Below are 25,348 nucleotides of genomic sequence, written 5' to 3' on the forward strand. Positions count from 1 at the left end.
CTCGTTGATCTTCCGTGCGGAGGACCGTACTTAACATACCGGTTGAGGTCATTTCGCCAGAGAACCATCTCCAGGGATAGCTGCGAGGCCTACATACATATTCGTAGCCCCGCACAACTACTACGGATGTCCCTTTCAAAAGTTTTTTCCATAGGGAGACCCCTGTCACCCCCGGCAAGCTTTGACCATGCTTGGCAGCAGCTGCTCACCTATTTAGCATGCGTATCTTATTTTACTCTATTATTTTAATAAACAGCTACTTTTTAAAAATAAATCGTAAAATTTTATAGAAAAATGAATTATAAACATAAAAAGACAATTTTTAATTAAATAATTTTCATTTTACTTTAAAAGTTTATTTAGGTATAAAATCCAGTATTAAACCTAAGGGATAATAATGTATACATTTTTAAATCATCCGACAGGTGTTAGCCAAGCATAAGACAGCTGTCGACAATCTTGACAGGGGTTCCCTATGGTAAAAACTTTTGAAAGGGACATCCGTATGTTCAGCTGTATTATCTTATTAGACAGGTATTTCGGCACCTTATGGGTAAACGGAAATCGGTAGTCAGTGATGACACGTTGTTCGATAACGTGTCTTCCTACTAACTTCGACATTACCAATCAGCCAATATGTTATGCGTTTCACCTCATAAAGTACACATTCTTACGATTTACACAACTTTCCGAGAGGGGTTAAACATTCGCAATTGGGGTTCTTTCTCATGCGCCGCCGCCATCGATAGATATTCCCCCCTCTTTACCACCGTATTTAGAAGGGAAGGTAATATGTCGATAGCTCTGTAGCGTAGTGCCCCGCCCACCATGTAACCCTACGTAGAGATTGTTCAATTCGTAGGAGGTACTCAGCTAGGTTAGGTGTTCAGAAGATATCTGTCATCCGTCCTACAGCAACTGCGGAAGAAAACCGGGAGGGCATCCTCAACATACGCCATCCACTGCGTCTCCGAACCCCGACTTTTATTAGCGGTCTCGTCCCTTCTTCGTTTAGCCAAGCCTATAATATTAATGGTTCCAGTCGATTAAAACTTGGTCCGAGGACTGCCCCAGATGAATAACTGTGGGTAGAATGGTAGAATGGTAGAATGGAAGCCTGAGGTTCCAGTCGGCAAACAATGATTTACGGTTTGTTGCATGATTTCTCGTCCAAGACACATCACCCCATACTATGTACGTCTTAGTGGCAAAGCCATCTGCGTTCTCCCAGGTTCCAACAAATTGGATTCTCGGCCCGTTGGTTGGTACATATGGGGCCACTCGTGCTCTGGCTGTCTGGTATCCCAATGCACTGGAACGCACCATCCCGGCTGGTCGTGAAACCACACTGTACTACCTATCTGCCTCCTTGGGACTTGGGAATTCAGCCACTGGACCATCCGCACGTACTATGTATGTGTCATCAAATATAATAATCTTTCATTCTCGCGTCAGTCCCGGCTGTTTGGCGCAGCAACGCCGCAGACTCGCATTTACCTTCTCCTCTTCCCGCCAGCCCGCATCCTTCTCTCGAGAAGGACCCAGCTGTTCGGTACGGCTTTGATCTCAATGGACAATATTTTTCTTCACCGCTCCCATCCTGCGAGGTACCCAGGTCACCTTAGTCGCTTTAGATTTAGTCACCAACTAGCAAGGGGATAGGTACTATCGGAATGCAGAATCCTTTCTTCCGTAGTTGAGCTGTCACTACTAGGCCTAGTCACAGTTCACTACGCATGATCCTGATTGAATCGAAAGCTACGGTACAGAGATAAAATCGACACGCTATTGTATTCGCTATAGTAATATCTATAAGCGCGTTTATAGGCCGAGGTAATGACGTGCATATGAATATAGTCAGATCGGATGTATCCCGGTATCCCGGAACGCCGAATAACCCAGGCTGCCAAGATACTCATCCGCTGCTATTTATTATTACCTATTTTCTCTAGATCCCGGTTGAGTTGAGATGCTCCAAACCGCCATCCGTCAAGGGACGGACGAGTGTTTGGATGCATCAAAATCGTACCATTTCCAACTACCTTCCTAACTACGTCACACTTTTATCCGCTGTCACATTGAGGGATAATACTCCGAATCCAGCTCAGAGACATACCTGACTTTTATAGGTCGGCTGATACTCTGCATAGTTATTATGGCTGCCACATTTACCGAGCTGCGTTGCTGATTTCCTAGGCGCCTCATCAGATCGTCAAATGATCAAGCCCCAATACTGACCCTCATATTCGGGACCCATCTGTCGGTGCCAGGGAAACCAGCAGATTCCGGTGTCAGATTGATGGGAACTGTCGTCGGGTTGTTGCATGAAGCCATGAGCCAGCCAAGCGGTATTATCCAAAGTATGACATATCCATGTTGCACTGCATTAAAAGCAATATCATCTATCTTGGAATGTCCTCCTTAACCCACACCGAAATGGCGTAAAAGATCTAGTTGGTGCTAGCTATGTACATGCTAGCCTAGAGGCGGCTTAGATAAGAAGAAATTGCTACCATACATAGTAGGCGGCGCGCTTATGCGTCTAAAGTACGCTTGACTATTCGACGACCTGCAGCAATTCCCTTCGGTTCTTCCGGGGTTATTGATACAATGCTCCTATTATTGTCATACGATCTACGGTATGCTTCCAGCTAGGGAGTACCGGGGTCGTCGTTACTTGTACAGGTCAACACCCTTATTATAGGGCTCTAGCGAATGCAGCTGTAGATAAAGTATAAGGGATGAGAGAACTTAATAGGGGTAATCATCACTTTACCCAATTAATATGCCTAATCTTGCTCGTAGCCACAAGGAGTCCTCCATTAACTCGGATTAGCCGGTAGACTACCAGTGACCAGCGTGGTCCTACTTACCTCGCATAAACGTTCCAAGTAGCACACTCTAGCTTTATATAAAGTATATTCTTAGAATTGCGGCTATCGTATATAGGGGTTACTTCAACACCAGATCCTTCAGGACGCTTTTGTGAGAATAGACGCAGTAGTTACCATGACCTGCCCATCAAAAAATAGCATGGAAGTTTAGACGTAGTGTCTGCTTGTTTAATGACTTTCACTTAACGCCACCTCTAGTTACAACACATCGTATTCATTCACAACCCAACGTTTTAGACTGAGCCTATTAGGATTCTAAAATACCGCCTCCGTTTATCTCCCCGATGTTTCACAAGCCTAGCAAGGCAATCCCAAAATGAAGCATTCATGACCTATAGAAGACATAAATGCCCAGGTACCCATCAATGGATGTATAAAGCCCAAGCCATCCGGATTACAACGTGTAACAACATCATAGGAAGATGTCGTTTTGATATCTATCGCGTTTGCTAGATTAGACGACGTTTCAAAGAGATGGTACACAGCATCCTCGTCGCCTAATAATGCCGAATAAGGATAGATCACAACGACCAAATGTTTTCTCTACAATGCTTCGCTAGAAACAAAATAGAGACCGCCCTTCTCCCGTCATGGTGAAGGCTAGGAGATCCTATTAGACCTAGGAATACTCTCGTATTCTACAGTAGTACCACATTCCAAACAGAGCATATTCCTTTTTGCCAGCTGTTCGTGGTAAACTATACTTGCTCCTTCTATGACAGGATAAAATTTGCCTTTGTGGCTTTTTATAAATAAGTGATCGAGATTCTTGGCATTATCCGTCGTATTGATAAGCGTTGATAGACCGGGCTCAAACCGGACTCGGGAGCCCCACGGCGGAACGAGATCGATGGCGGCATTGATCAAAAGCGGAGTGCCGATGCGGAGTTAGTACCACCTTGTCGAAGGATTTTCGTAATATTAACCAATACATCTAACTGCGGAAGGAATCGAGATGAAGCTGTAAGCTGCTAGTAGATTAGAGGACCTAAGATATTAGCAATAATTACAGAACGGGACGTATGAGAACCCATCATCTACTTGTACCCGGATACTTAACTATCTCCATATAACTACCTAGGTAACTACTAATAAGTTAACTTACGAAGCACGCCGAAAGCGGATCCGAGAAGTCATAACCAGATAACCTATCGTATGTTTACAAAAAGATTAACAGTAACCAGTTAAATTGACCCACGCAATAGCATCATAGCACTAGTTGCAAGTGTGCCTTGCTGTCTCGCATTGCGCGGAAGACGTTACCGGAAGTCCATTACCCCAGAATACTACCTAGGTACCTCTAAGGCCGGTATTCAATCGCTCGATAGTCCTGACTCATAGGCCGGACTCGATCAACCGTACCCGTACCCTTAATATACATCGGTACGGTGCTTTAATTAAACTTCAGATTATAGCGCAAACGAGCTAAGTGGATTATCCGTATTATAATATCAGTTCGAGATATTCCACCGCTAAGATGCCGAATATTGTGGTCGTCGGGTAAGCTCCGATAAGCTGTCTGTCTATATTTACCAGTTCCACTAATACGTCGGATGGCAGCGCGGGTGTGTCCGGTATCACAACAGCCTATCTGCTATCGAAGCAGGAAGGAAATGTAATAACTGTCATAGCGAAGCATATGCCAGGCGACTATGACATCGAGTATGCGTCACCATGGGCTGGCGCGAACGTTCTACCGTAAGAAAATATCATGTCGATCCACGTCGATGTCGAGACTTACTCAGGAGTAGCATGGCAACCGAGAAGCACAGCTCATGGGAGCGTCGCACGTGGCCGGAGATTAAGAGGCTCGCTACCGAGGTGCCCGAGGCCGGAATACACTTGCTGAGTGAGTAACCCGAGCACGAAGAGGTCTACCAAGCCTAAGTGACGAGTGCAGAATCTCGCGTGTACCGCCGCGAGAAGGACATTGAAAAAATCAGGCAAAAAGGTTACAACTTCGACGGGCTCTTCGAGGAGAACCCTTGGTACAAGACGCTGTTCGACGACTTTCGAGAGCTCTCCAGGGATGAACTCCCCAAGGGCATGGCGTCGGGCTGCGAGTTCGGGTCCGCGTGCATAAACGTCATGTTGTACCTACCGTGGCTTTTGGGGAAATGCCGGGCGAATGGCGTCGTATTCCGCCGCGGCCAGCTGAAGCACATTTCCGAAGCTGCGTCCCTGAGCCACGCCGGCGGGAAGGCCGACGTTGTAATCAACACGACGGGGTTAAGTGCTTCCAAGCTGGGCGGAGTGATGGACAAGAAACTAGTGCCGGTCCGCGGCCAGGTCGTCGTCGTCAGGAACGAGGCGCCGTACATGCTGACGAAATCCGGGACCGACGACGCCGACGACGAGCTCTGCTACATCATGACGCGGGCGGCGGGCGGCGGCACGATTCTCGGCGGGACCTACCAGAAGGGGCATTGGGAAAGCCAGCCGGACCCGAATATCGCGACGAGGATTATGCGGCGGGCGGTGGAGATGATGCCGGAGCTTGGGAACGGGAAGGGAGTCGACGGGCTGGATATTATCCGCCATGGAGTTGGCCTCCGGCCTTATAGGGAGGGAGGCGTCAGGATTGAGAAGGAGAAGATTGGCGATACGTGGGTTGTTCATAACTATGGGCATGCCGGCTGGGGATATCAAGGATCGTATGGTTGTGCAGAAGATGCGGTGGGACTTGTGAATGAGATACTTAGCCGCTCTCGACTGTGATATGGTTAGATCTGGCGATGTAATATTTTGTTGTGTTTACATAGTAAGATTCAAGAAAGGGGGGTTTGGTTATGAGGCCATCTTCTTTTCCCCTCCTTTTCGCCGTCAATAAGCTATGACACTGCAAGTTCAATTTTACATCCTGTGTTTATTCAAAGACCATTTGTATAGGATGTACCTAATAAACATGACCATAAGTATCTAAGATGTAATTATCGTGAAGTATGCCGGTTGAGAAGGCGCTATTAAGGAGGTATCTTAGGTAGGATGTAAAAGCCGGACCGCCGAATAATAACCGGCTGGCAGCACCTGTAAGCGGTATTCAAGCCATCTACCTGTCCACTTTACGTAATTGCACCTGCATGTCTTAGAAGCTTCATCGCGTCAACATTCCTCGAAGCAACAACGCCGACAACTACAATGGCGAGCAAAGACCCCGGCTTGGTCTCGCAGGCAGTGCGCCTGGTCTTCGACGTCGCCAATGGCCGCAGCGCCCTATCGAAATTCGTCCCGCCATGCCTGTTCCTCCTCGACGCGGTGCTTTGCGCGCTGATCATATGGAAAATCCCCTGTAAGTTGGTTCGGGGGGCCAATGTGCAGCTGGACACTGGTCGCTTACGGATTCTTTTTCTGCAGATACCGAGATCGACTGGACGACGTACATGGAACACATCAAGCTGTATGTGTCCGGCGAACACGACTATACTGCCCTTACGGGAGCTACGGGGCCCCTTGTCTACCCGGCAGCCCATGTCTACACGTATACTGCGCTGTACTACCTGACGAATGAGGGCAAGGATATCTTCCTCGCGCAGCAGATATTCGCGGTATTGTATATGGCAACACTGGCGCTGGTCATGGCTTGTTATTGGAAGGCAAAGGTAGGTTACAAGGCAGTTATGATTGCTATGAATATCTGCTAATTAGGTACCATGAATAGGTTCCGCCCTATGTTTTCCCCTTATTAATCCTCTCGAAACGACTCCATAGTGTCTTCGTTCTGCGCTGCTTCAACGACTGCTTCGCTACATTTTTCCTCTGGCTCGCCATATTCCTTTTCCAACGACGAGCATGGACTGCCGGTAGTATCGTGTACTCGTGGGGTCTGGGTATCAAAATGTCGTTACTTCTCGTGCTTCCGGCTGTGGGGATAGTTCTGTTCCTAGGACGGGGATTCTCGGGTAGTCTGAAATGTGCCGCGATTATGGCTCAGATGCAGATTGTCATCGCGACTCCGTTTCTGCAGGCAAATGCATGGGGTTATGCGAGCAAGGCCTTCGAGCTGACCAGGCAGTTCTTCTTCAAATGGACCGTGAACTGGCGTTTCGTTGGGGAGGAGACATTTCTCAGCCGACCGTTCTCATTGGTGCTCCTGGGTATGCACGCTGTGGTTATATCGGGTTTTATTGTCGGCAAGTGGCTGAAGCCAGCTGGTAAGCCTCTATCGGCAATAATCATGCCACTCCTGCAGTTCAGCTCGCCATTCAGTCCCCGAGAGGAGCCCCTAGTATCTTCACGGGTGACCCCCAACTATGTGATGACGACCATTCTTTCGGCAAACGTCATCGGGCTTCTCTTCGCGCGTACTTTACACTACCAGTTCTACTCATATCTCGCATGGTCCACCCCGTACCTCCTCTGGCGAAGCGGAGCCCACCCTGTCGTCCAATATGGGCTTTGGGCTCTCCAAGAGTGGGCATGGAACGTCTTCCCAAGTACCCCTATTAGTTCGGGCGTTGTAGTTGGTGTCCTAGCTATAACTGTCACCTTGATAGCTTTCCGGGAGGACGAAGATGCGGCGCAGATATCTGATTCTTCACGAGAACGCAAAAACGCTTGAGTCCAGCCGGATTAGTCGATATGCAGTCAGTTCTCATCTTCCGAATCCGACGGCGGCATCTTGCCAACAGTCGAGTCTTCATCCTCGTCGTCCTCATAGGTAAACCGTGCAAACTCTTTAGGCCTAGACATGGTGTTAGTTTCACTACCTATACTTACATCAATGCTGAGTTTACTAACCAGTAGCTCTGTTTGCGCCATTCCTTCTCGATGCCCACAACGTTCACAATCTCACCCTCCACTTTACCCTTTCGCTCCTCGGGGGGAGTCAGATGAACGAGGACAAATCCCCCACGTCTAATCCAGATGGTATTGCGGAAGCGCGCAGCGAGTTCGACAAGGATGGTGCGCTGGTCGGGTAGAGAACAGGTGTAAAGGTTGTTGCCCTCAGCTTTGATCACTCTTGCGAGCGACTGCGCTTCTTTGAGTTGGTCGGGAGGCGTAGTTGACTCCTCTACAGCTGCGCGCATTTCGCGCTTTGGTCGAGCCATCTTCAGATTATGTGGTTTTTGGTCACTACGTACTGGAGCTTTATCCAATGGTTTGGAGATGCGTCATCAAATTTGATTCAGATTGGTGCAGATTTGGTGAAAGACAAATATGTCTACTACCGGTGGGGCCCAGGTATTATATAGGCATAGCATGTTGCTTATCCGTAGTTCTCCCGATAATGCCTAGATAACGTTATTAGTTAAAGTTGAAGCTTTATAACTGCTTAAGTTTTTACTTAAACCTTGGGTGGTAGGCAAAGTGCTTTAGCTTGAGCATATATCAAGAGAAACTTTGACTAAGCTCTTTGCGCGTAAGAACTTGTCGAACAACCGCTATACCACCACTAAAAGGTTATTTGGTAACAGACTTTATTCTATGACATTTCATATGTATCGGACAGACATTTTTGTCTGACAGAACTTTATCCTGCAATTATTTCTAAAGTGGCCTTTTTTACATTATATTTCAACGCACGGATCAACGTGAGTTTTTATGAGTTGTTTCTTAAAAACCGAAACAAAATAATTGTACATGGAAGTACATGCATCTTGAGACAATAAACTTGGTCTATTCGCCTAATTTAAAAGATGACATAAGTGAAAGGTGTCTGTGCCAGTTGGTCCACTTTCCTCCAAAAAGCAATGCCGTAGCTGGGCTGGGCTGGGCTGTAACAGGTACCAATTTCTAGCGCCATCATTTCAACGAACTAAAACTTAACTTATATACATTATAATTAACTATACTCTCCTCTGAACGTATCAACAACTATGGCTGCGCTCGATCAACTACCCGCAGAAATATCGCATATGATAGCCGGCTTCCTTACGATTCGTACCGAAACCGGAGACATCGTAGCGGATCAAAAAGCGCTCGCATCTCTTACCCGTGTCAACACGCGACTACGCGACGCGTTTGATCCAATCCTATGGAAAACGAATGCAGTTTTCTCAGCCCCTGACGGCCCTGATGGTAGACGTTACCCAAGGTCTGCTGTTCACTGGGCTGCCACAAAAAACAGGATCGATATCCTAGAAAAAGCATACAAGTATAATTTAGCATTAGGCATAGCTTGTAATGGCGCTCCCCTGAATTCCGCCGCCCGTTTGGGACAAGACGCTGCTGTATGCTGGTTACTTGACCATGGAGTACCAACGGATCCTAGGACCTCCGGGGAAATCTCGTCTGGACATCATAGCAATGCCCGAAAGGCTGTTCCGTATTTTCACTCACCATTATACACGGCGATCAAAATGCGCCAGGAGTCTACGGCCTTGACTCTATTATCACGTGGTGCCAATATGTGGTTTAGGCGACGAGACGCTCCTGAAGACAAGTTCCGAGAAGCTGCCATACACAGTGCCGCCTTCTATGGCTTACCAGCCGTTGTAAAGCACCTCGTTCTAACAATGGGAATCGATGTCGATGAACTTGACCGCAAGCTCGAGACACCTCTGAATCACGCGATGAGACAATCTGATAACGAGAAGGCGACTAATATGATCAAAACCTTATTAGAGCTTGGTGCTGATATACACAAAGAACAGGATTCGGAACTTCCTCTAACTACAGCCATTCAATGCAGAAATTTCTCCAGTGCGATGTTATTTTTGGATGCTAGGCCAAGGGTGAACCTAAGCAACACAGGTCCAGGGAGCATGTCTCCATTGGCAGAATGTGCTTTGTGGGTAGGGGAAGATCATGTATTCCTGTCGGATGAGGATGATAAGGTAATACTATCCGAGCAAAGGCAATTATTCCAGAAGCTCATCATGCGCGGGGCCGATGTAGATGCACCTTGCAATGGACTAGATACACCCCTCGGCATTGCCATACGAAGAGGCACCAACACGGCAGTTCATGAACTCATCATAGGGGGAGCTGATATAGAGAAATGTACAGGGGGTCGTCAGCTTAAGCCAATCGATCTCATATGGGATATTGAAGACACTATAGATATTGCTATAAAGGGAGCTACCTTAGTTGCAGCAGGTGCTCGTCTAGATGTTCCTTCTAAGGCGGATTCTAAAACATCTCTAGAGAGGGCTGTTTCATATAATAGGTATGATGGCATAGAGGGTCAACCAATCCTCAGCGCTCTCCTCTGCTCAGCAGGCCGACAAAGTTTTCGGACCGGATATCTTGACGAGCTCTTTCAATATTGCCTGGAGCAACGCCTCTACGAGCCTGCAAAGATATTGATGCGTCACGGGGCATCCTCACAGGGAGCAAAGAAAGCTGCTTATGACTGGGCACATGAAATAATTTGCAGTCCCCCAGACGATTGCTCTCAACGGATTTTATCATTCTGCCTGGATTTCCAGTTTTCTAACGACGAAATTGAAAATCTCTTCACGGAGGCGCTGAATTCCGAGGGTGAGGAATATTGTCATTTTCTTATGGACCGTGGCCTACTGTCGTTTTCTAAAGAACCTAGGCCGTGGTTACATCTGGCCGTAAAATATGATAACTTTTCACTCACACGACGCCTATGCAGAGCTGGGATGGATATCAATGCACTCGACATCAGCTCTGAGACACCTATGATGGTAGCTCTGGAAGCTGAACATTATGCCATAGTTGATCTACTTTTCGACCTCGGGGCGGATCCATTTCATCCTCGGCCTGATGTAGAATGCCGACGGTCGCAGGATTGGTATTATTTTAGGAAAATCATATCACCTTTCGAGTATGCAGTGCGCCGTCCTAGGTACCACGAACTTGCGAGAAGATGGTGGCGAGATTCTCCGCTAGAGTTTATAACTCAGGAGGACTTATACACTCCCCGTGTTCTCACTACGAACGACTACTGTGAGAGATTTATCGATAGATTGCGCCAATATACTAGAAGCGGCTCGAAAGACACCGAGCGACCTACCAGCCGTCCGACCATGAGAAATGCAGAGGAACAGATAAGGTTTAAAGAAAAGATATCCATCGCACGGGAAGAGGTATGGGTCACTTGCAGGGACACTTTAGAGGACGATATACTAAAGGAGGACTGGGGCTGGACCGAGGACTAGGTATGCAGAAGGGGCAAATAGACGAGTGATAAGCCTCGTAGACGCTTACCAGTAAGGAGGCAATGGCACAACGCGCCGTATCAAGGGTCACTGAAGAGTGAGGGTATTGTATGACTAGGAGAGTAAGCTCTGACTATCTACCTATCTAATGAGTGTATAAAGAGTGTAGCATAGTTAGCCCTGTATTTATCCCTAACAAGGTAGCCCAGATGTCCTCAGGTTAAGGCCTGTCTAAATATATACAACTTTCCATATATATCGCGTATATATGATAGTACTCTTATATCTCAACACGGTGATCAGCAGTTTGTATCGCATCCCACCCTACTTACCGTCGATAGAACCGTCGGTTTCGGCTAGATTCGACCATGTACCTAGTGCGTTATATTATATATAAATTCCTTCCGCCTGTAGACTTATTTGAAATATTGTTGGCATATAGGCAAAACTGTAACGTCTCAGATTCTCCTCTCACGTTGGAGCACCCTTAATCTCACATGTCCTAGTGTTGTCGGTGCTTGTTGTTAGTAGTTCGGTGAAGAAGCGCTTCGGTACGCGGATAAAACACCACCGCCAACGCTTGCAATAAGACAATAAGGTATATGAACCATGTATTGCATTATAAACTATATCCGGATTTTATAAGCCAACGAGTAACCTCAGATGGTTGGTAGTTGTTAATGCTCTTAGATACGCATGTCATAGATATAAACGATGAACTTGTATATCTAAATGTATTTAGTGAGTGAGAGTTATAGATATGGCAACTTTGAACCCCCTTAAATGCTTGTCATTCAATCAAGTGTCAGTGATGCACTTCTCATCAATGTTGCGTCTTAAAAGGCCATCGTCCCGGTCTTCCTTCGAAGCCCACCCAATATCGTAGCTAATGATAGAAGTGATATGCTGAAGCTACGAGACATTACATCCTACGTAAACAAGTACCTTGCGTACGCGACACGTGTTTGCCCTCGCCCCTTATTGGCGTATCGTACCTCGCTGGCGTACTTGTACCAAATTACCCAACCTGCCTATCACCCGCACAACAACGTGCTATAGTCAAGTAGTTTCACTTGCAGACTTTAGACTAACATCAAGCTCATAGGCCATAAAAATACCAAAAAAAGGACCCAAGGAAATCGCTTACTATGTAAGCTTGCCGGATTAAAAAGGACCATAAAAACCCAGGATAAAAAAAGGTTAGTTCAAACCCCCTTCTTCTATCACACAAGACCATGGCCGTTGTTCTGCATCATTTTTTTTATCTTCTTTTTCTACCCTATTCTATCTCACCCCCTTTTTTTTGCCCCTTTTTATTTTTATCTTCCATTTTATTTCTTAAATGTCTATTTTCTAAAAACTCTTTTATCCTCAAATTTTATATGCGTTTTCTGGTGCTGTAACGTATGTACCCTTAAATACGATTGGCCGAAGTTGTTCTGAAAGGTATATAAGATCTTTATTAAGTTATATCACCCTTATGAATTCTGGATCTCTGATTGGATGAGTGGCACCATACTGATGCGGTCGCACTACTTTATTTGGCGTTTAAACCATTTGGGCAATTCCCTATTCTGGGTTGTCTATCGACGTCATCGACTAAAAGCTGTCTTTATTGCGTCGCGGAGCCAAGATTCAATATAATTCTTCACCTCACAATACACAACCTATCTATTACTATCTCGCCATCGTATACGATATACTTTAGATATATATAATACTAAATATTATAACGACACTAAACATCGGTTATTAGTCAAGATGAATCCTTCAGGACCTGCGCAGCCTCCTAAGGATACAGCATACAAGACGGAAGGAAATCCCGTTTCTTCAAACCCTTCAGAGCAGCACAGCGCGCAACACCACACACACGGAAAGCCCGTAGACAAGCGCTCACCGTCTGATCAACCTTCTGGCCTCGGTGATGCCGTACCTTCGAGCTTAGGGTACGGGATCCACGGTGCGCCCGCTGGAGAGGAAAAGTATGGCCGTACTTACGAGCAAGTCGGTCGAAACAAAGAGCTGGATGGCGACCAGATGCGCGCTCCGGGCGAGGGTGACGTAGCTAGTGCGGTTGAGCGCAAACCGGGTGCTAGTGGATCGCAACCAGATCTAGCCAGCGACCTTGATCGGTGAGTTTGGAGTGTGCCATTTTAGAAATAATAGAAGAGAGAGGTTGCTGATATTTCGAATAGCAAAAAGCAAGAGCAGGCTTCTAAGAGAGAAGCTGTTAAAGAAGAGAGGAGACAGGGTAGGGCCCCTGATGGTGGGGATGCTAGGGCTGGTGTTGCGACTTGATATAGAAAGTAGAGGATATCTCAACTGTGTATTGATATTGTAAAAGTTTACCTAATAGTTAAGAGTTTCTCGAGCTAAATAGATATAACGTGTTAAAAGCCTTTTTAAGTCCTTATAGCTTTTTCACAGGACTGAGCTCACACTAATGTTCAGTACAAGGACTTGCTTATTAAGATCATTCATGGTAAAATGCGATAAGGGAGAGTTATATCTTGTTTAATTTACCTAATATATAAGGACGATATATTTTCCATACTATCTGTCGGATCAGCGCCTTGTGTATTTTGTAATAGATTGTTGTTATCAAGAAGTATAAATTTGAATATATATAACATCACATGATCTAATGTGAAAGTAATATCAGGATTCTAGATGTCTCTTCCAGAAGAAAATATACTTTCAGCATGTATAGCCATCGGCTCCTATAGTTAGGTAGCTTAAAGTTCCTTACAGATCAACAAAGTTGTTTCCTTGCTTCTTGCTCCACCTCATGACAAATAGCAGGAAATCAATCATGACTATTGAGTATCTTCAAACATACCATACATAGAGCCATTAGCGCCTACATACATATGTACTATACAAGTCAAACCTTAAGAGATACGTGAAGATTAAGTTGTTCCTAATAGTTTTACCGGATGAAATAGATTGCCTTTGTCACTTGACTAAAATCTACTCCTCTATAAAGTTGATAGTGTATAATATAAGGTGCCTACTATATTCCTGTCCCTGGATGAGTATATCGGTAACAAATAATTACTGTATAGCTTCGCCGCTGTTCAACAACTACACGTTGCAGTGAAAATATGTCCTCCCTTGTCCTTTTTGTAACCAACTTCAGTAGTTTTTGTTGACAATCCCCCCTCCCCCTTTCGTTATTTCGCCACCCAAAATCGCAGCCCAACTATTATAAATTATGTCTCTCCATGTCACGAGATGGACCTCAAAGGCATGGATGGATGTAATTCGTTGTTTCGTAAGGAACTCCAAACCTAGACGGGGAAGCTTGAGCTATACATACTAGAGATATCCTTTGTTCTAGATGTCTCGTCAGCACCCTAACAGCTATGGAAACCAGCGATTAACATACCAAAGACATCCGTTTTCTTCTAGGAACCTCTCATAGAACCCTGGCACTTCCGTCAGATTCTTGCTGAACCAAGATTTTTCAACTGAGCTCCTAGTATATGATGATGATAACGTTTACGTCTATTGGTCTGCTATATGCTACCTACGTAGAGACAGCGGCGCATCTCTGGCGCTTTAGACGTCTAGAGTACTCCCTGAGCTCCTAGTATAGAAGGCCACAGTTACAATCCAGTCATCCTAGTGACGTAGGGCTGTACTGGCGAGCAGGCGTGTTGGTTTATTATGATTTACAGGATAAAAGAAACACCCATCCACACACACGGACGCAGAAGAAACCTCATAGTGGCCTCATTGCTATGGGGACAATGGAGATCCTTCCTTAGGAATTGCTGAACGTCCTGACGAATGCTGTTTGTTATAAGCGTGACAACCCTCAGCCGTTGCCAGGACTGCGACCATTATGAGTAGGTGAAGATTCCTTCTATGGCACGTCTGGTTCGCCTGGTACGTCAGGTACGTCTGGTTCGCCTGGTACGTCGGGTACGTCTGGTACGTCTGGTACGTCTGGTACGTCTGGTGGTACGTATTTGCGCTTGGTACCTTGTGGAAGCATTTCTTCTTTATACGTACCCGATGGCAAGCGTTGTCTCTTGCCATATACCTTACCTTGACTCATGCCATCTGCCTTATTAATAGAGGTCGTGTGCCGGTACGTATTGTGCATTGACGCATAATCTCTGAGAACGAATGCTCTCCACACGCAACAGCATACTCTTGGGGGATTATCGAGTCACTGCTATGCCTATGCATCAATAGGTTGACCCGGGAATCTGGAAACACATGACTGAGGGACCCTTAGCATACTCCACAGCTCACCCAAACACCCTGATGCAGGCAACAGACTGCCTGGCAATCAATGTGTGGTATATATACTCGTGTCACGTCTTTCCCAAGGAGAGAAGTCGCAGATAAGTTTTGAGAAGGCCCCTCTAAGCAAGAACTTTTATAAATACATACCCCCAGCACCCACAGAAAGCATTTCGATTTTCTCAACCAACAAGTTCACAACCCAACTTCACACCCCAACTTCTAAAGACTTGCCTCCCAAAACCAATCCTCCATCCATCCACCATCCTACCACAGCAAGTAAGACACACCCACAGACAAGGGGAATCATCTTCTTCATCCCATACCACTAACTACCTACTACCCAACACCAAGGGAAAATCAATCATCAAAAATGGCTGCTGCAGGATTTGCTGACCAGGTCCATGGCTTTGAGTAAGTAGAATGGATTTCTTATTATAACAATTGTAAGCATTTACTAACCTAGGCTTAGCAATGCTGGCCTTAACAATGTTTTCCGCTACAGCATCAATGACAATTCGAGAGACGAAGAACTCGGAATTATTTGGACCGAGGCCGACGAGGCGATGGTCAAGGCTAGAGTGGATACAGCCTATCTGCCAAAGTTTTGGAAGATGATGGTCCACCTCTTTAAGCGAAGCCCTTCCGACCTCTTCACCTGGGGATTGCGAATCGGTGACGATGAGGACGAGATTCTAAGAGACCTCTGTGAGATCTTACCTCACGACATCTGGTCTGCCAACTTGACACTATTCAGATACTGTCTACAGAAGGCGATCTGTCTTAGGGTCAAGAATCATGCACAGCCCTTCGGTTTCTTCAAGGGCATGTTCTTGGGGCCAATCCATAATCTCGAAAAGTGCCTAAGCAATGTCGAGGCACATAAGCGAGATACGGAAATCGCAGATGGCGTCTTTAACGCATGGGTGGCGACTGCGCAAGACATGGAGACATCGGTCGCAGCATTCATGTGGGAGCTCGACAACATCGTCAAAGGGACGGAAGTAATCGGAACTCTTAATGAAGAGAGGTTCTTCATTCTACAGAAGATCGATATCTTTAACGTCCGAAAAGCCCTCGACGCCCTCTACGACAAGGGTCTATATCCTCTTAGGGTCGATATGAGATACGTCAGCTATATACGGTCTTACGCTGGCCAGTGGCCTAAATTTGAGCCATTCACCCAGGAGATGCTGAAGATTTGCGAGAAGGTATCTATCCTGAACCGCCGACGTGCCCGTGCGATGGGCCTACCGGATATTCCTGTAGCCCGGCACGAAATCTTCACGCGCATCCCCTACTGGAAGAGCTCCAAGTGCGACGATAAGCGGTTTAAGGAGGTGATGTTCCAATACGGCGACGTGTGGACCGTATGTCCTGCAGCACCTATCCCCGAACAGCCCGTCCATGAAGAGGCGGCGGACAACATGGACGTGGAAAACCCCGATGGCCATTAAGGAAACAGGTCATCTCACACATGGAGGGATGTAGTGAGCCGATCTCATCTGAACAGTGGTGGACTTATTGGGCAACTGGTTGAGCAGTTACGTCACTTTGTATTATCTGCATAGACATGTACTATAAAAAGATGAGGTCAATTGAGGGGCTTGCATCGCATTAAATTCGTAATTGTTGACCAGGGACCCCCTAAGAGAGCCAATCGAGCTTAGACTTTTGTTCCGAACATAGATGGAGAAATCTGACATGCCGAGGTTCATGGAAGCCTCTTGAGTGACTTCGTATCTTTCCTCATCTTGAGGTTTTATAGACGATAGACTCTAGAAGATATATCTACAAAACAAAGAAGCATTTTCATCCACGTATATTGCGAGTATTACTAGATACTCATGACAGCATCAAGTCATAATGCTGACAGACGTGTCGTTTACTCATATCGCGGTGGCCAGTATATCGTCACTGGTTTTCATAGTAGTCTACTATGCAGTTCAATGGACAAGACACGAGATTAGGATTAGAAAGACAGGCGGCACGCGCGTGCATACTCTTGCAAATGACCCCATCACGGGTAAGCCCAGCTTCGGAGAGCCGCGCGAGGAAGACGGCGTCCGTTCAAATTTGAAAGTAGCTTTCCTGACTCATATACAAAGCGATGACGTGGTTCTATGCTGCGGCCAAAGCGCAGAGGAATCACCAGCTCTTGAAGCATTTCAATAGCTTTTTCGACTCGGCACCTCCCGAATGCCCGAATTGCGTGGAGATCCGATTCTTGCCGAGAGAGAGAAACATACTCACGAGGGACCCGGAGCATGTTAAGGCAGTACTTACGACCCAGTTCTCTGACTTCGGAAAGGGGGAAGAGTTCCACCATCTATGGCGGCCTTTCCTCGGTGATTCCATCTTCACAACTGACGGCCAGCTTTGGCACGATAGCCGCGGCCTGATCAGGCCAATGTTCATCAAGGACAGGGTTAGCGACTTAGCGACGTTCGAGAGATGGGTGTCCATACTCCTTATCACACTTCCCTCCTCAGGACAGACTGTGAATATTATGGACCTCCTTTACCGAATGACGCTCGATGTGACTACAGACTTCCTCCTCGGAGCGAGTGTTGACAGTCTGCGCAAGTATACAAGCCCCCCTTGCCAAATATCTCGTTAAGGCAATTGTTACTAACTTAGCCAAGTCCTAAGGGCGAGTTTGTAAAAGCATTCAACGATGTGCAAAGGATCCAGATGATGCTCACAACAGTTGGGTAATGACCAATATAAATCTTGAGCCCCCAGTTATCGTTTGCTATTCTACTAACGCGTCGATATAGACCATTCAAATCCTTAATTTCCCGTGGTGCCTATAACGATGGGATCAAGAAGATAGAACAATTCATCATGCCGTACATCGAGCATGCGTTGGCGCTGCCACAAGAGGAGTTAGAGAAGCTGTCGAACTCTGACAAGCACTTTACTTTCCTGCACAGTATTGCACGATACACTCGTAACCGTCAGGTAATCCGTGACCAGATCATCGCCGTGCTCCTAGCCGGGCGCGACACGACAGCCGCAACACTATCATGGGCGTTCTACGAATTATCCCACTATCCCGATAAGTACAATAGGCTTCGTAGCGAGATCATCGACTCCGTCGGTCGAACGCGAACTCCCACATATGAGGACCTGAAGAATATGTCGTATTTGCGACACACTCTAAACGAGACCTTGCGATTGTATCCCGCCGTGCCTTTCAACATACGTACCGCGTTGGAGGACACGACACTCCCGAACGGCCCGGGTATTCCGCCTGTTGCGGTTGTGAAAGGCGATTTCGTGGTTTATAGCTCCCTCTCGATGCACCGCCGAAAGGATCTATACCCCCCAGCGTCAGAGAAATTCGAAGACCCTTCCATATTCTCGCCTGAGAGGTGGGAGAACTGGACACCGAAACCGTGGCAATACTTGCCTTTCAACGGTGGTCCGCGTATTTGTGTAGGACGTATGTCACATCGAATTATCCCCCTTTTAGCCTCTTAGGAGTTATAATCCCCGATTGAGTTCACTAAGGAGTTCTTGTTCTCCGAGGCACAATCGACATCAGACATTTATACTGACTTCCTTTATTATAGAGAATTTTGCCATGACTGAAATGGCGTATTGCAGTAAGCATCTAGACGAGCTATACTCACTTAGCGTAAGGGGAAAGGGGAGATCGCTAATTAATCGACTCTAGTGGTACGAATCCTTCAGAAGTACGAGCGCATCGAATACCACGGAGACTGGCACGCGCAACAGATCGAGACGGAGATCGTTGGGAAGCCAAATAAAGGCGTTAACGTTAGGTTATATGAAGAGTCCGCAGAGGCGGTTTGAAATCCAGAACCACTTGGCGCTTAGATGTGCTTAAGCTAGGTTTTCTAAGACGCTGAGATCTCACGAGAAGATCTATTTTGTTTGTAGTACCTAGTACGTTGGTCATGATTGATAGCACACCTTGCTCCCTAAAGGATTGTAAGTAGTCACTTATTGTATGGATATTAAATCCCCTCGCCGAAATGAATGAATGAATGAATGAGATAATATGAGCTCAAGATTTTAAACTATTGAGAGGATGATTGTTGAATGGTAGCTATTTGATCAACAATTAATTAAAAATATTTGAGTTGAAAAATATGATTGGAGTGTGGTCGTGTTTTACTGATTTACTGTTTAGGTATTTTAGTGTTTTTATGCTTTAATGTTTTTTATGTTCAAGTGTTTTTATGTTTTAATGTCTTATGTTTTAGTGGTTTAGCGGGGTTAGCGGTTTTAGTCATATCGCGCACCCTAGATTAATACACGCGTAAATTGAAACAGGCGTGTCGCGTTTTATTGGGTCTTGCTTAGGGGCCATTTTTATCTGGAGCATCTTAAGTCATGACCAACATCGTACTATGTAATAATACAACTTGCGGAAGTGGAATACCTTAATATGGCCAAAGTTCCTTGTAGCTAATATTTAATATACGCTGTCGTCATATATGCACTCCCAATTGCACCATGACAACTGCTCAGACTCCTACCTCTCGCCGACGGAAGCGAAGTCGTCTTGAAGATGAAGATGAGCTAGACTCGTCACCCGCCGTCACACCAAGCGTATCCGCTTCTGTCAAGAGACGCCGCCTCGATAGTCTTGCGAACGCCTCGCCCTCCACCCCGAAAGGCTTCTCTGCCATTACTTCTGCCATTGGCGGTGCTCTCGGACTAAATCGAAAAGGGGGCGCGAAGGGTAGTACCCGCGCCAACCAGACGAAACCGACCACCGATACTTCCTACATAGTACCCGAATCTCAAAGCGATGGCGAAGCTATTAAAAAGATACAGAGCCTCCCCATCAAGCATAAGAAGCTCGGCCTCAGGCCACCAAATATTAGCCAACGTCTTCCTAGCAACATCTATGAGGTGCCCGATTCGGATGAAGAGGCAGGAGGTGCTCGAGGGACAGCAGATGAGAGTCACGATGAGATTCAATCTACACCGCCGGTAAAGAAGAGTACTGTAGGGACACCAAGCGCTTCCTCAAAGAAGAGTGTAAGCACACGCTTGTTGGAGTCCCGGAAAAAGGGGTCGGCTGTTCCAGTTCAGAATGAGACTGAACAGGTAGATACACCCAAAAAAAGGGGGAGGCCCCCGAAGGCTCAGATTGCGGTCGATGCGCTTGTCTCTAGCGCCAAACCGAATAAAGCTCAGCTCCCAAGGCGCAATGCGAATGCTTCACCTGACAAGCCACCACCCATTAAGGGGATACTGTCGCCGCAAAAGAAAAGGTTAGGGCGACCACGCAAGAATGTCGCTTTTAACGACGGAGATAGTGGGAAGGAGAATGAGGTTTTCTTTGAGGATATCCAGTCGAACCCCACGAAGCCGAAGGCCCGAGGAAAGGTCATGGAAGCCGTCACTATTAATAAGCCATCTCCTGAAGAAGAAGAAGCGAGTGAGACGCAAGATAGCGAGGACGATGAAGTATGCGCCATATGCTCGAAGCCGGATTCCGAGCCGCCGAATGAGATTATCTTTTGCGAGAATTGTGATATGGCGGTGCACCAGAAGTGCTACGATGTACCTGTCATTCCGGAAGGCGACTGGATCTGTAGGAATTGCTCGCAAGACGATATTCTACCAGGCGCGAAAGCGACTCCAAAGAAACAGATACATGTGACAAACGTGTCTGAAGTTCCCAGCATTCCCAATTTTGAGCAGCACCTACGACACATGCAGCGCGTGCTGTTAGATCGATGTTCTGGAAACCGTCTCATTAAGCTTTGTGGTCAGACCGAAGCTTACGACAAAGCGTTTCAACTAGTAGAACAGACGGTCTTAGCCGGCGAAGGCAATTCGATGATGGTTATTGGCGCGAGAGGGTCTGGAAAGACTACGGTATGCTTTATACAATTTTACCTCGAGTACTAGAGGTTGCTAATTATGTTACTAGTTGATGGAAGAAGTCATATCGAATCTCAGGGCTGAACATCAGGAGGAATTCCATGTAGTTCGCCTCAATGGTTTCATCCACACCGATGATAAGCTAGCTCTTAAGGAGATCTGGCGGCAACTCGGCAAGGAGATGAATCTTGAAGATGATCTGATAAATAAGGTATAAAGGCTTCATATATATTGAATAGTACAGCAGCTAACCCAACCCAGACAAACAACTATGCCGATACAATGGCTTCACTATTAGCTCTCCTGTCTCATCCCGCAGAAATTACGGGAGCCGAGGACGGTGTAACATCTAAGTCCGTCGTCTTCATTATTGACGAGTTTGACTTATTTGCGACACACGCACGCCAAACACTGTTATACAACCTATTCGATATTGCTCAGGCAAGGAAAGCCCCCATTGCAGTGGTAGGGTTAACTACAAGAATAGATGTGGTAGAGAGTTTGGAGAAGAGAGTAAAAAGTCGGTTTAGCCACCGATATGTCTACATGTCTCTTCCAAAAACATTACCAGCCTATTGGGATGTCTGTAAGCAGGGACTGTCTGTTGATGAGGAGGATCTTGGTCAAGAAGGGTTCGACACTAGTTTGGAAGGACTATACGAGTTCCGAGATTACTGGGAGAAGAAAATCGAGGTAAGACGTCGCTGGTATGCTTTTATCATACATATACACTCTACTAATACATTCTAGGCTCTACGCAAGAACCCGAGTTTCGAGGACCATTTAGAATACCACTACTATACGACAAAATCTGTACCGGCATTTCTTACATCGTGCATTCTACCTCTCTCAGTAGTTTCGACTTCCTCGCTGAATCTATCAATACCTTCGCCCTCATCAATCAGCATTTCGTTCGAACCTTCGGAATCAAAACTTCATCTTTTAGCAACACTGTCGGATCTAGAGCTGGCGCTACTCATTTCAGCAGCCCGTCTCGACATCGTCGCTCATACTGACACAGTAAATTTTGCCATGGCATATGACGAATATAGTTCCCAGATGGGAAAGCAACGAGTGCAGTCAGCTTCGTCTGGTATGCTAGCCCTGGGAGCGGGCGCAAGGACTTGGGGTCGAAGTGTCGCCGCAGTAGCCTGGGAACGGTTAGTGTCACTTGGCATACTAATACCGGCCGGTATAGGAGGCCGGAGTAACGCTGCGCATGGCGGTCTGGAGGGCAAGATGTGGAAGCTCGATGTTGTACTGGAAGAAATTCCTACGGCATGCGAGCTGCCGGGATTCCTTTCCCGGTGGTGCAGTCAGATCTAAGCTACCATGGAGCTACTATAGATGGCTTGCGGCGTCGGGATCTGAATAATGAATGACCATAAAACCGTTAGACCGGTCACCGCTCAGCCTGTCGGGGGCGAAGATAGCCGCGAACTAGGTGACAAGATATAAATACATTTATTTACACCAACTGTTGTACTAGTCTTTATCGTCTACCTCCTAGGCATTCTAGGATCGATAGCGTACGAACGAACCAACCAGGGTATTTTGTGATGGAGTACATAGCGCATAGGTATCTACCCGTAAGCCCGTTCTATTTTTGGGACGGAGTGGTCAAGCCCCAAGTCGAATAGCCATAGCCTCATGATGCAAGGAGAGGCGACCAGAAACGCCAACGCTGCACGCACCCTGCTAATCGCCTGACAAGCGGGACCAATCAATCGAAGGGACGATGATCCCTGTTTCGTCTTTATTTTAACCTTACCAGTGTAAGAGTTCAGCTTCTGCTTAATGAAACACTTTTTATGCAGTGCGGATGAGCCTTTATTATAGAACATTTTGGGTATTATTGAAATAACTATACCATTTGGGACCTTTTGAGACTTTTTCTTTATACTTATTTACTTCCCCTTAACTTTGATCCTGTCGTCGCTGTGTTGATCAGCTTACTATAGGACTTACTATAGTAGATCCCCCAGATCCCTTACATTCATTCGATATACCTAACCGCGAATTGTTTGTTTGTTCTAGGTTCGATCCCGCAGACTCGTTGCCGCGGCTAGCAACATAGGTACCTAACCTACCTCTTTAATACTCGTTTATCTAATCTCACGCTCATCCCGCTTTCGCAGCAGCCTATTACAAGCGGTCCCTCTCCGCGAGTCATTCCTACCTAGGTTTCCGGTTCCCAGGTCGCGTAAGGCTTGAGCCTAACCTAGTGTAATTCCTCCTTCTCTTGGCGCGTCCCCAACCTCGCCCTCGGGGGGTATCGTTCCGCCTCGTTTCTTTTTTTTTTTTTTAAAAAAAAAAATCGTCGTATGTGCGTGTAAGTGGTGCGCAATGGCCATGTCGAAGCGCAGCACGTTCACGACCATCTCGCCGCTGCCGGCGGGCATCACGCGCGAGGTCGTCGTCGACTTCCTGCACAACCACGTGGAGATGATCGACCTGAACCCGCTGGTCATCGAGCGGCACCCCATCGACCCGCCGCCGCACGCCCCCGCCGAGGAGCGCCGCTGCGCCTGGTGGAGCATGACCGACAAGATCTCGTATCTGCCCGGCGGCGTCGTCTCCGGAGATGTCACCTACACGGCTGCTTTTCATGACTTGCCGAGCGGCATCCAGACCCATGTGTATGCCCCCATGGGCACGGATATCCGCGAGCGCTGGAGCCTCGGCGGCACGCTGCCGGGAGAACCGCCTGAGCCGGTTGAGTTGGGGATTGGGGCGCCGAGACAGGGTCTTTATTTACGGGAGGTAAGCTAAGCTAGTATATATATATATATATATACTCTTAACTCTAATATTCTTGAGAGGTTGGAACTGATCTATGTATAAGGACGTCGAGCTAAGATGCAACTTCGTCATGTCCTCCTTCGTCAAGAAGACGCTGAAGAAAGCCCATGGTGTCTTGGTAGAGCGACTCGTAGCCAGCGCTTCTTCTACGGCGCAACGCCAGAGCGTGGGTCATCAACGCACGAGTTCGAGTATGCAGAGTGGGAGTGTCCATTCGAATCACTCGTCTATGAGCTATCCTCCATATCCCGCTCCTCAGGGACTACAGCCTGCAGCACCGTATTATCCACAGCAACAGCAACAGCAACAGCAACAGCAACAACCCAGACCGATGTCTACCCCTTTCGGCCACGTCACGCCACCGCCGCCAGGGAACTCAGCGCCGTACGGCCATACCCCGTCCCACAGCGTAGGGAGCAATAGCTACGTACCCGAGCCGCTGCGCGTGAACAAGAGTCGTCCGTCCAGCGGACAGTGCCACCGCCCCCAGGCTTCGGCGTCACACGCCGCGCAACCGCCAGGGGTAGGCAATAACAGCTTTCCGGCGGAGTTAGAGTGAAGAAATATACTAATAGGTGCTTTCAAAATTGCAACTTGCGTATGCATTGGCGTTGGGCTCCGGTATACTCGCATCTGAGCGTTTTTGTTGTGTTTAACCATCTCTATGGGCTGGGGAGTACTGGCTCAGGGGGGAGAGTATCTAGCATGGTCTGAGATGAGATGAGATGAGATGAGATGAGGTGGAGGAGGAGGAGTGGTATATACCCCTGGAGTTGTAGTCATGAATGCTAGAAATTTGAACTGTCTCGGCTTGATTTGATACGCCTGGTCTAGTGTATGGCCGATGCTATCTATATATACGTAAAGATACAACTCCATATCCAAAACTTCGGTCTCGCCTCGTACGCGTAAAAAACGAACGTTGGTTTAACATTCGTGGCTCTAGTTCTACCATCTCACCGTGTTGCTGCAGGGTCCGGTAGAGGTAGTACATTATCACAAGTTGTATCATGAGAATAGAAAGTTACCCCGTTCGCCATGTGTTTGGACATGCACCATTTCTTGTGGGTTAACCTCATTCATCAGTTAATCATAGCTGACTTTTTACTGTTTTTTTTGCAAGTCATTAGGATCTATTAGCTGGTAATCATAAGCCAAATCGTAAGGTCAGTCAGATACGTAAGGTACGACGACGGTTTGCGCTGGTAGAAACTAAGCATATTATGGACGCGCAATATTTTATTAAACAATTACTCTATATTAATTCATATTGGCATGTAGTGTGTGTGTGTGTGTGTGTGTGTGTGTGCATGCATCAGGCAAGTGTTCATTGAGGAGGTAAAAAGGCAGACAGACGGACAAAAGAAAAAAAGAAAAGCAAAAAAGCTCAGTCCCAGATTCGAATCCCCTCGGATAGGGGCAGAGGATTCGAACCCAAGACCTACGAAAAACCGGCTT

At 46.8% G+C, this 25,348-nt stretch overlaps 9 protein-coding genes across 9 annotated transcripts; 8 read left to right on the plus strand and 1 right to left on the minus strand.

The window, feature by feature from the left end:
* The first annotated feature begins 3,824 nt into the window (after positions 1 to 3,824).
* F4817DRAFT_326724 (FAD dependent oxidoreductase) lies at positions 3,825 to 5,873 on the plus strand. The gene is made up of 4 exons (XM_049301940.1): positions 3,825 to 4,394; positions 4,455 to 4,592; positions 4,646 to 4,743; positions 4,795 to 5,873. Exons 1-4 carry the CDS (start codon positions 4,372 to 4,374, stop codon positions 5,610 to 5,612), a joined length of 1,077 nt encoding a protein of 358 aa, XP_049162327.1. The 5' UTR covers positions 3,825 to 4,371; the 3' UTR covers positions 5,613 to 5,873.
* Positions 5,874 to 6,032: 159 nt separating this feature from the next.
* On the plus strand, positions 6,033 to 7,452 carry F4817DRAFT_312454 (glycosyltransferase family 58 protein; the record flags this gene model as incomplete). The annotated part of the gene is made up of 3 exons (XM_049300127.1): positions 6,033 to 6,183; positions 6,249 to 6,493; positions 6,553 to 7,452. 3 exons carry the CDS (start codon positions 6,033 to 6,035, stop codon positions 7,450 to 7,452), a joined length of 1,296 nt encoding a protein of 431 aa, XP_049162328.1.
* Positions 7,453 to 7,465: 13 nt separating this feature from the next.
* On the minus strand, positions 7,466 to 8,426 carry F4817DRAFT_236684 (nucleic acid-binding protein). Its single transcript, XM_049298978.1, has 3 exons — positions 8,185 to 8,426; positions 7,632 to 8,125; positions 7,466 to 7,575 (listed from the first exon to the last, which is right to left on the minus strand). Exons 2-3 carry the CDS (start codon positions 7,940 to 7,942, stop codon positions 7,479 to 7,481), a joined length of 408 nt encoding a protein of 135 aa, XP_049162329.1. The 5' UTR covers positions 7,943 to 8,125; positions 8,185 to 8,426; the 3' UTR covers positions 7,466 to 7,478.
* Positions 8,427 to 8,437: 11 nt separating this feature from the next.
* On the plus strand, positions 8,438 to 11,219 carry F4817DRAFT_326731 (ankyrin). Its single transcript, XM_049301941.1, has one exon. It carries the CDS (start codon positions 8,711 to 8,713, stop codon positions 10,961 to 10,963), a length of 2,253 nt encoding a protein of 750 aa, XP_049162330.1. The 5' UTR covers positions 8,438 to 8,710; the 3' UTR covers positions 10,964 to 11,219.
* A 1,331-nt stretch (positions 11,220 to 12,550) lies between these two features.
* On the plus strand, positions 12,551 to 13,360 carry F4817DRAFT_236700 (uncharacterized protein). Its single transcript, XM_049298979.1, has 2 exons — positions 12,551 to 13,095; positions 13,159 to 13,360. The coding sequence occupies exons 1-2, from the start codon at positions 12,725 to 12,727 to the stop codon at positions 13,259 to 13,261; spliced, it is 474 nt and encodes a 157-aa protein (XP_049162331.1). The 5' UTR covers positions 12,551 to 12,724; the 3' UTR covers positions 13,262 to 13,360.
* Positions 13,361 to 15,323: 1,963 nt separating this feature from the next.
* On the plus strand, positions 15,324 to 16,814 carry F4817DRAFT_326733 (uncharacterized protein). The gene has a single exon (XM_049301942.1). The coding sequence runs from the start codon at positions 15,784 to 15,786 to the stop codon at positions 16,672 to 16,674; it is 891 nt and encodes a 296-aa protein (XP_049162332.1). The 5' UTR covers positions 15,324 to 15,783; the 3' UTR covers positions 16,675 to 16,814.
* A 47-nt stretch (positions 16,815 to 16,861) lies between these two features.
* F4817DRAFT_326734 (cytochrome P450) lies at positions 16,862 to 19,362 on the plus strand. Its single transcript, XM_049301943.1, has 6 exons — positions 16,862 to 17,243; positions 17,326 to 17,803; positions 17,863 to 17,931; positions 17,998 to 18,665; positions 18,796 to 18,828; positions 18,900 to 19,362. The coding sequence occupies exons 1-6, from the start codon at positions 17,084 to 17,086 to the stop codon at positions 19,037 to 19,039; spliced, it is 1,548 nt and encodes a 515-aa protein (XP_049162333.1). The 5' UTR covers positions 16,862 to 17,083; the 3' UTR covers positions 19,040 to 19,362.
* Positions 19,363 to 19,558: 196 nt separating this feature from the next.
* On the plus strand, positions 19,559 to 22,586 carry F4817DRAFT_326738 (origin recognition complex subunit 4 C-terminus-domain-containing protein). Its single transcript, XM_049301944.1, has 4 exons — positions 19,559 to 21,082; positions 21,138 to 21,299; positions 21,350 to 21,781; positions 21,839 to 22,586. The coding sequence occupies exons 1-4, from the start codon at positions 19,706 to 19,708 to the stop codon at positions 22,412 to 22,414; spliced, it is 2,547 nt and encodes an 848-aa protein (XP_049162334.1). The 5' UTR covers positions 19,559 to 19,705; the 3' UTR covers positions 22,415 to 22,586.
* Positions 22,587 to 23,434: 848 nt separating this feature from the next.
* On the plus strand, positions 23,435 to 24,449 carry F4817DRAFT_312461 (uncharacterized protein; the record flags this gene model as incomplete). The annotated part of the gene is made up of 2 exons (XM_049300128.1): positions 23,435 to 23,851; positions 23,934 to 24,449. 2 exons carry the CDS (start codon positions 23,435 to 23,437, stop codon positions 24,447 to 24,449), a joined length of 933 nt encoding a protein of 310 aa, XP_049162335.1.
* Positions 24,450 to 25,348: the final 899 nt, after the last annotated feature.

Source organism: Daldinia loculata, assembly GCF_022478755.1.
Source record: "Daldinia loculata strain CBS 113971 unplaced genomic scaffold F4817scaffold_6, whole genome shotgun sequence".
NCBI lineage: Eukaryota > Fungi > Ascomycota > Sordariomycetes > Xylariales > Hypoxylaceae > Daldinia > Daldinia loculata.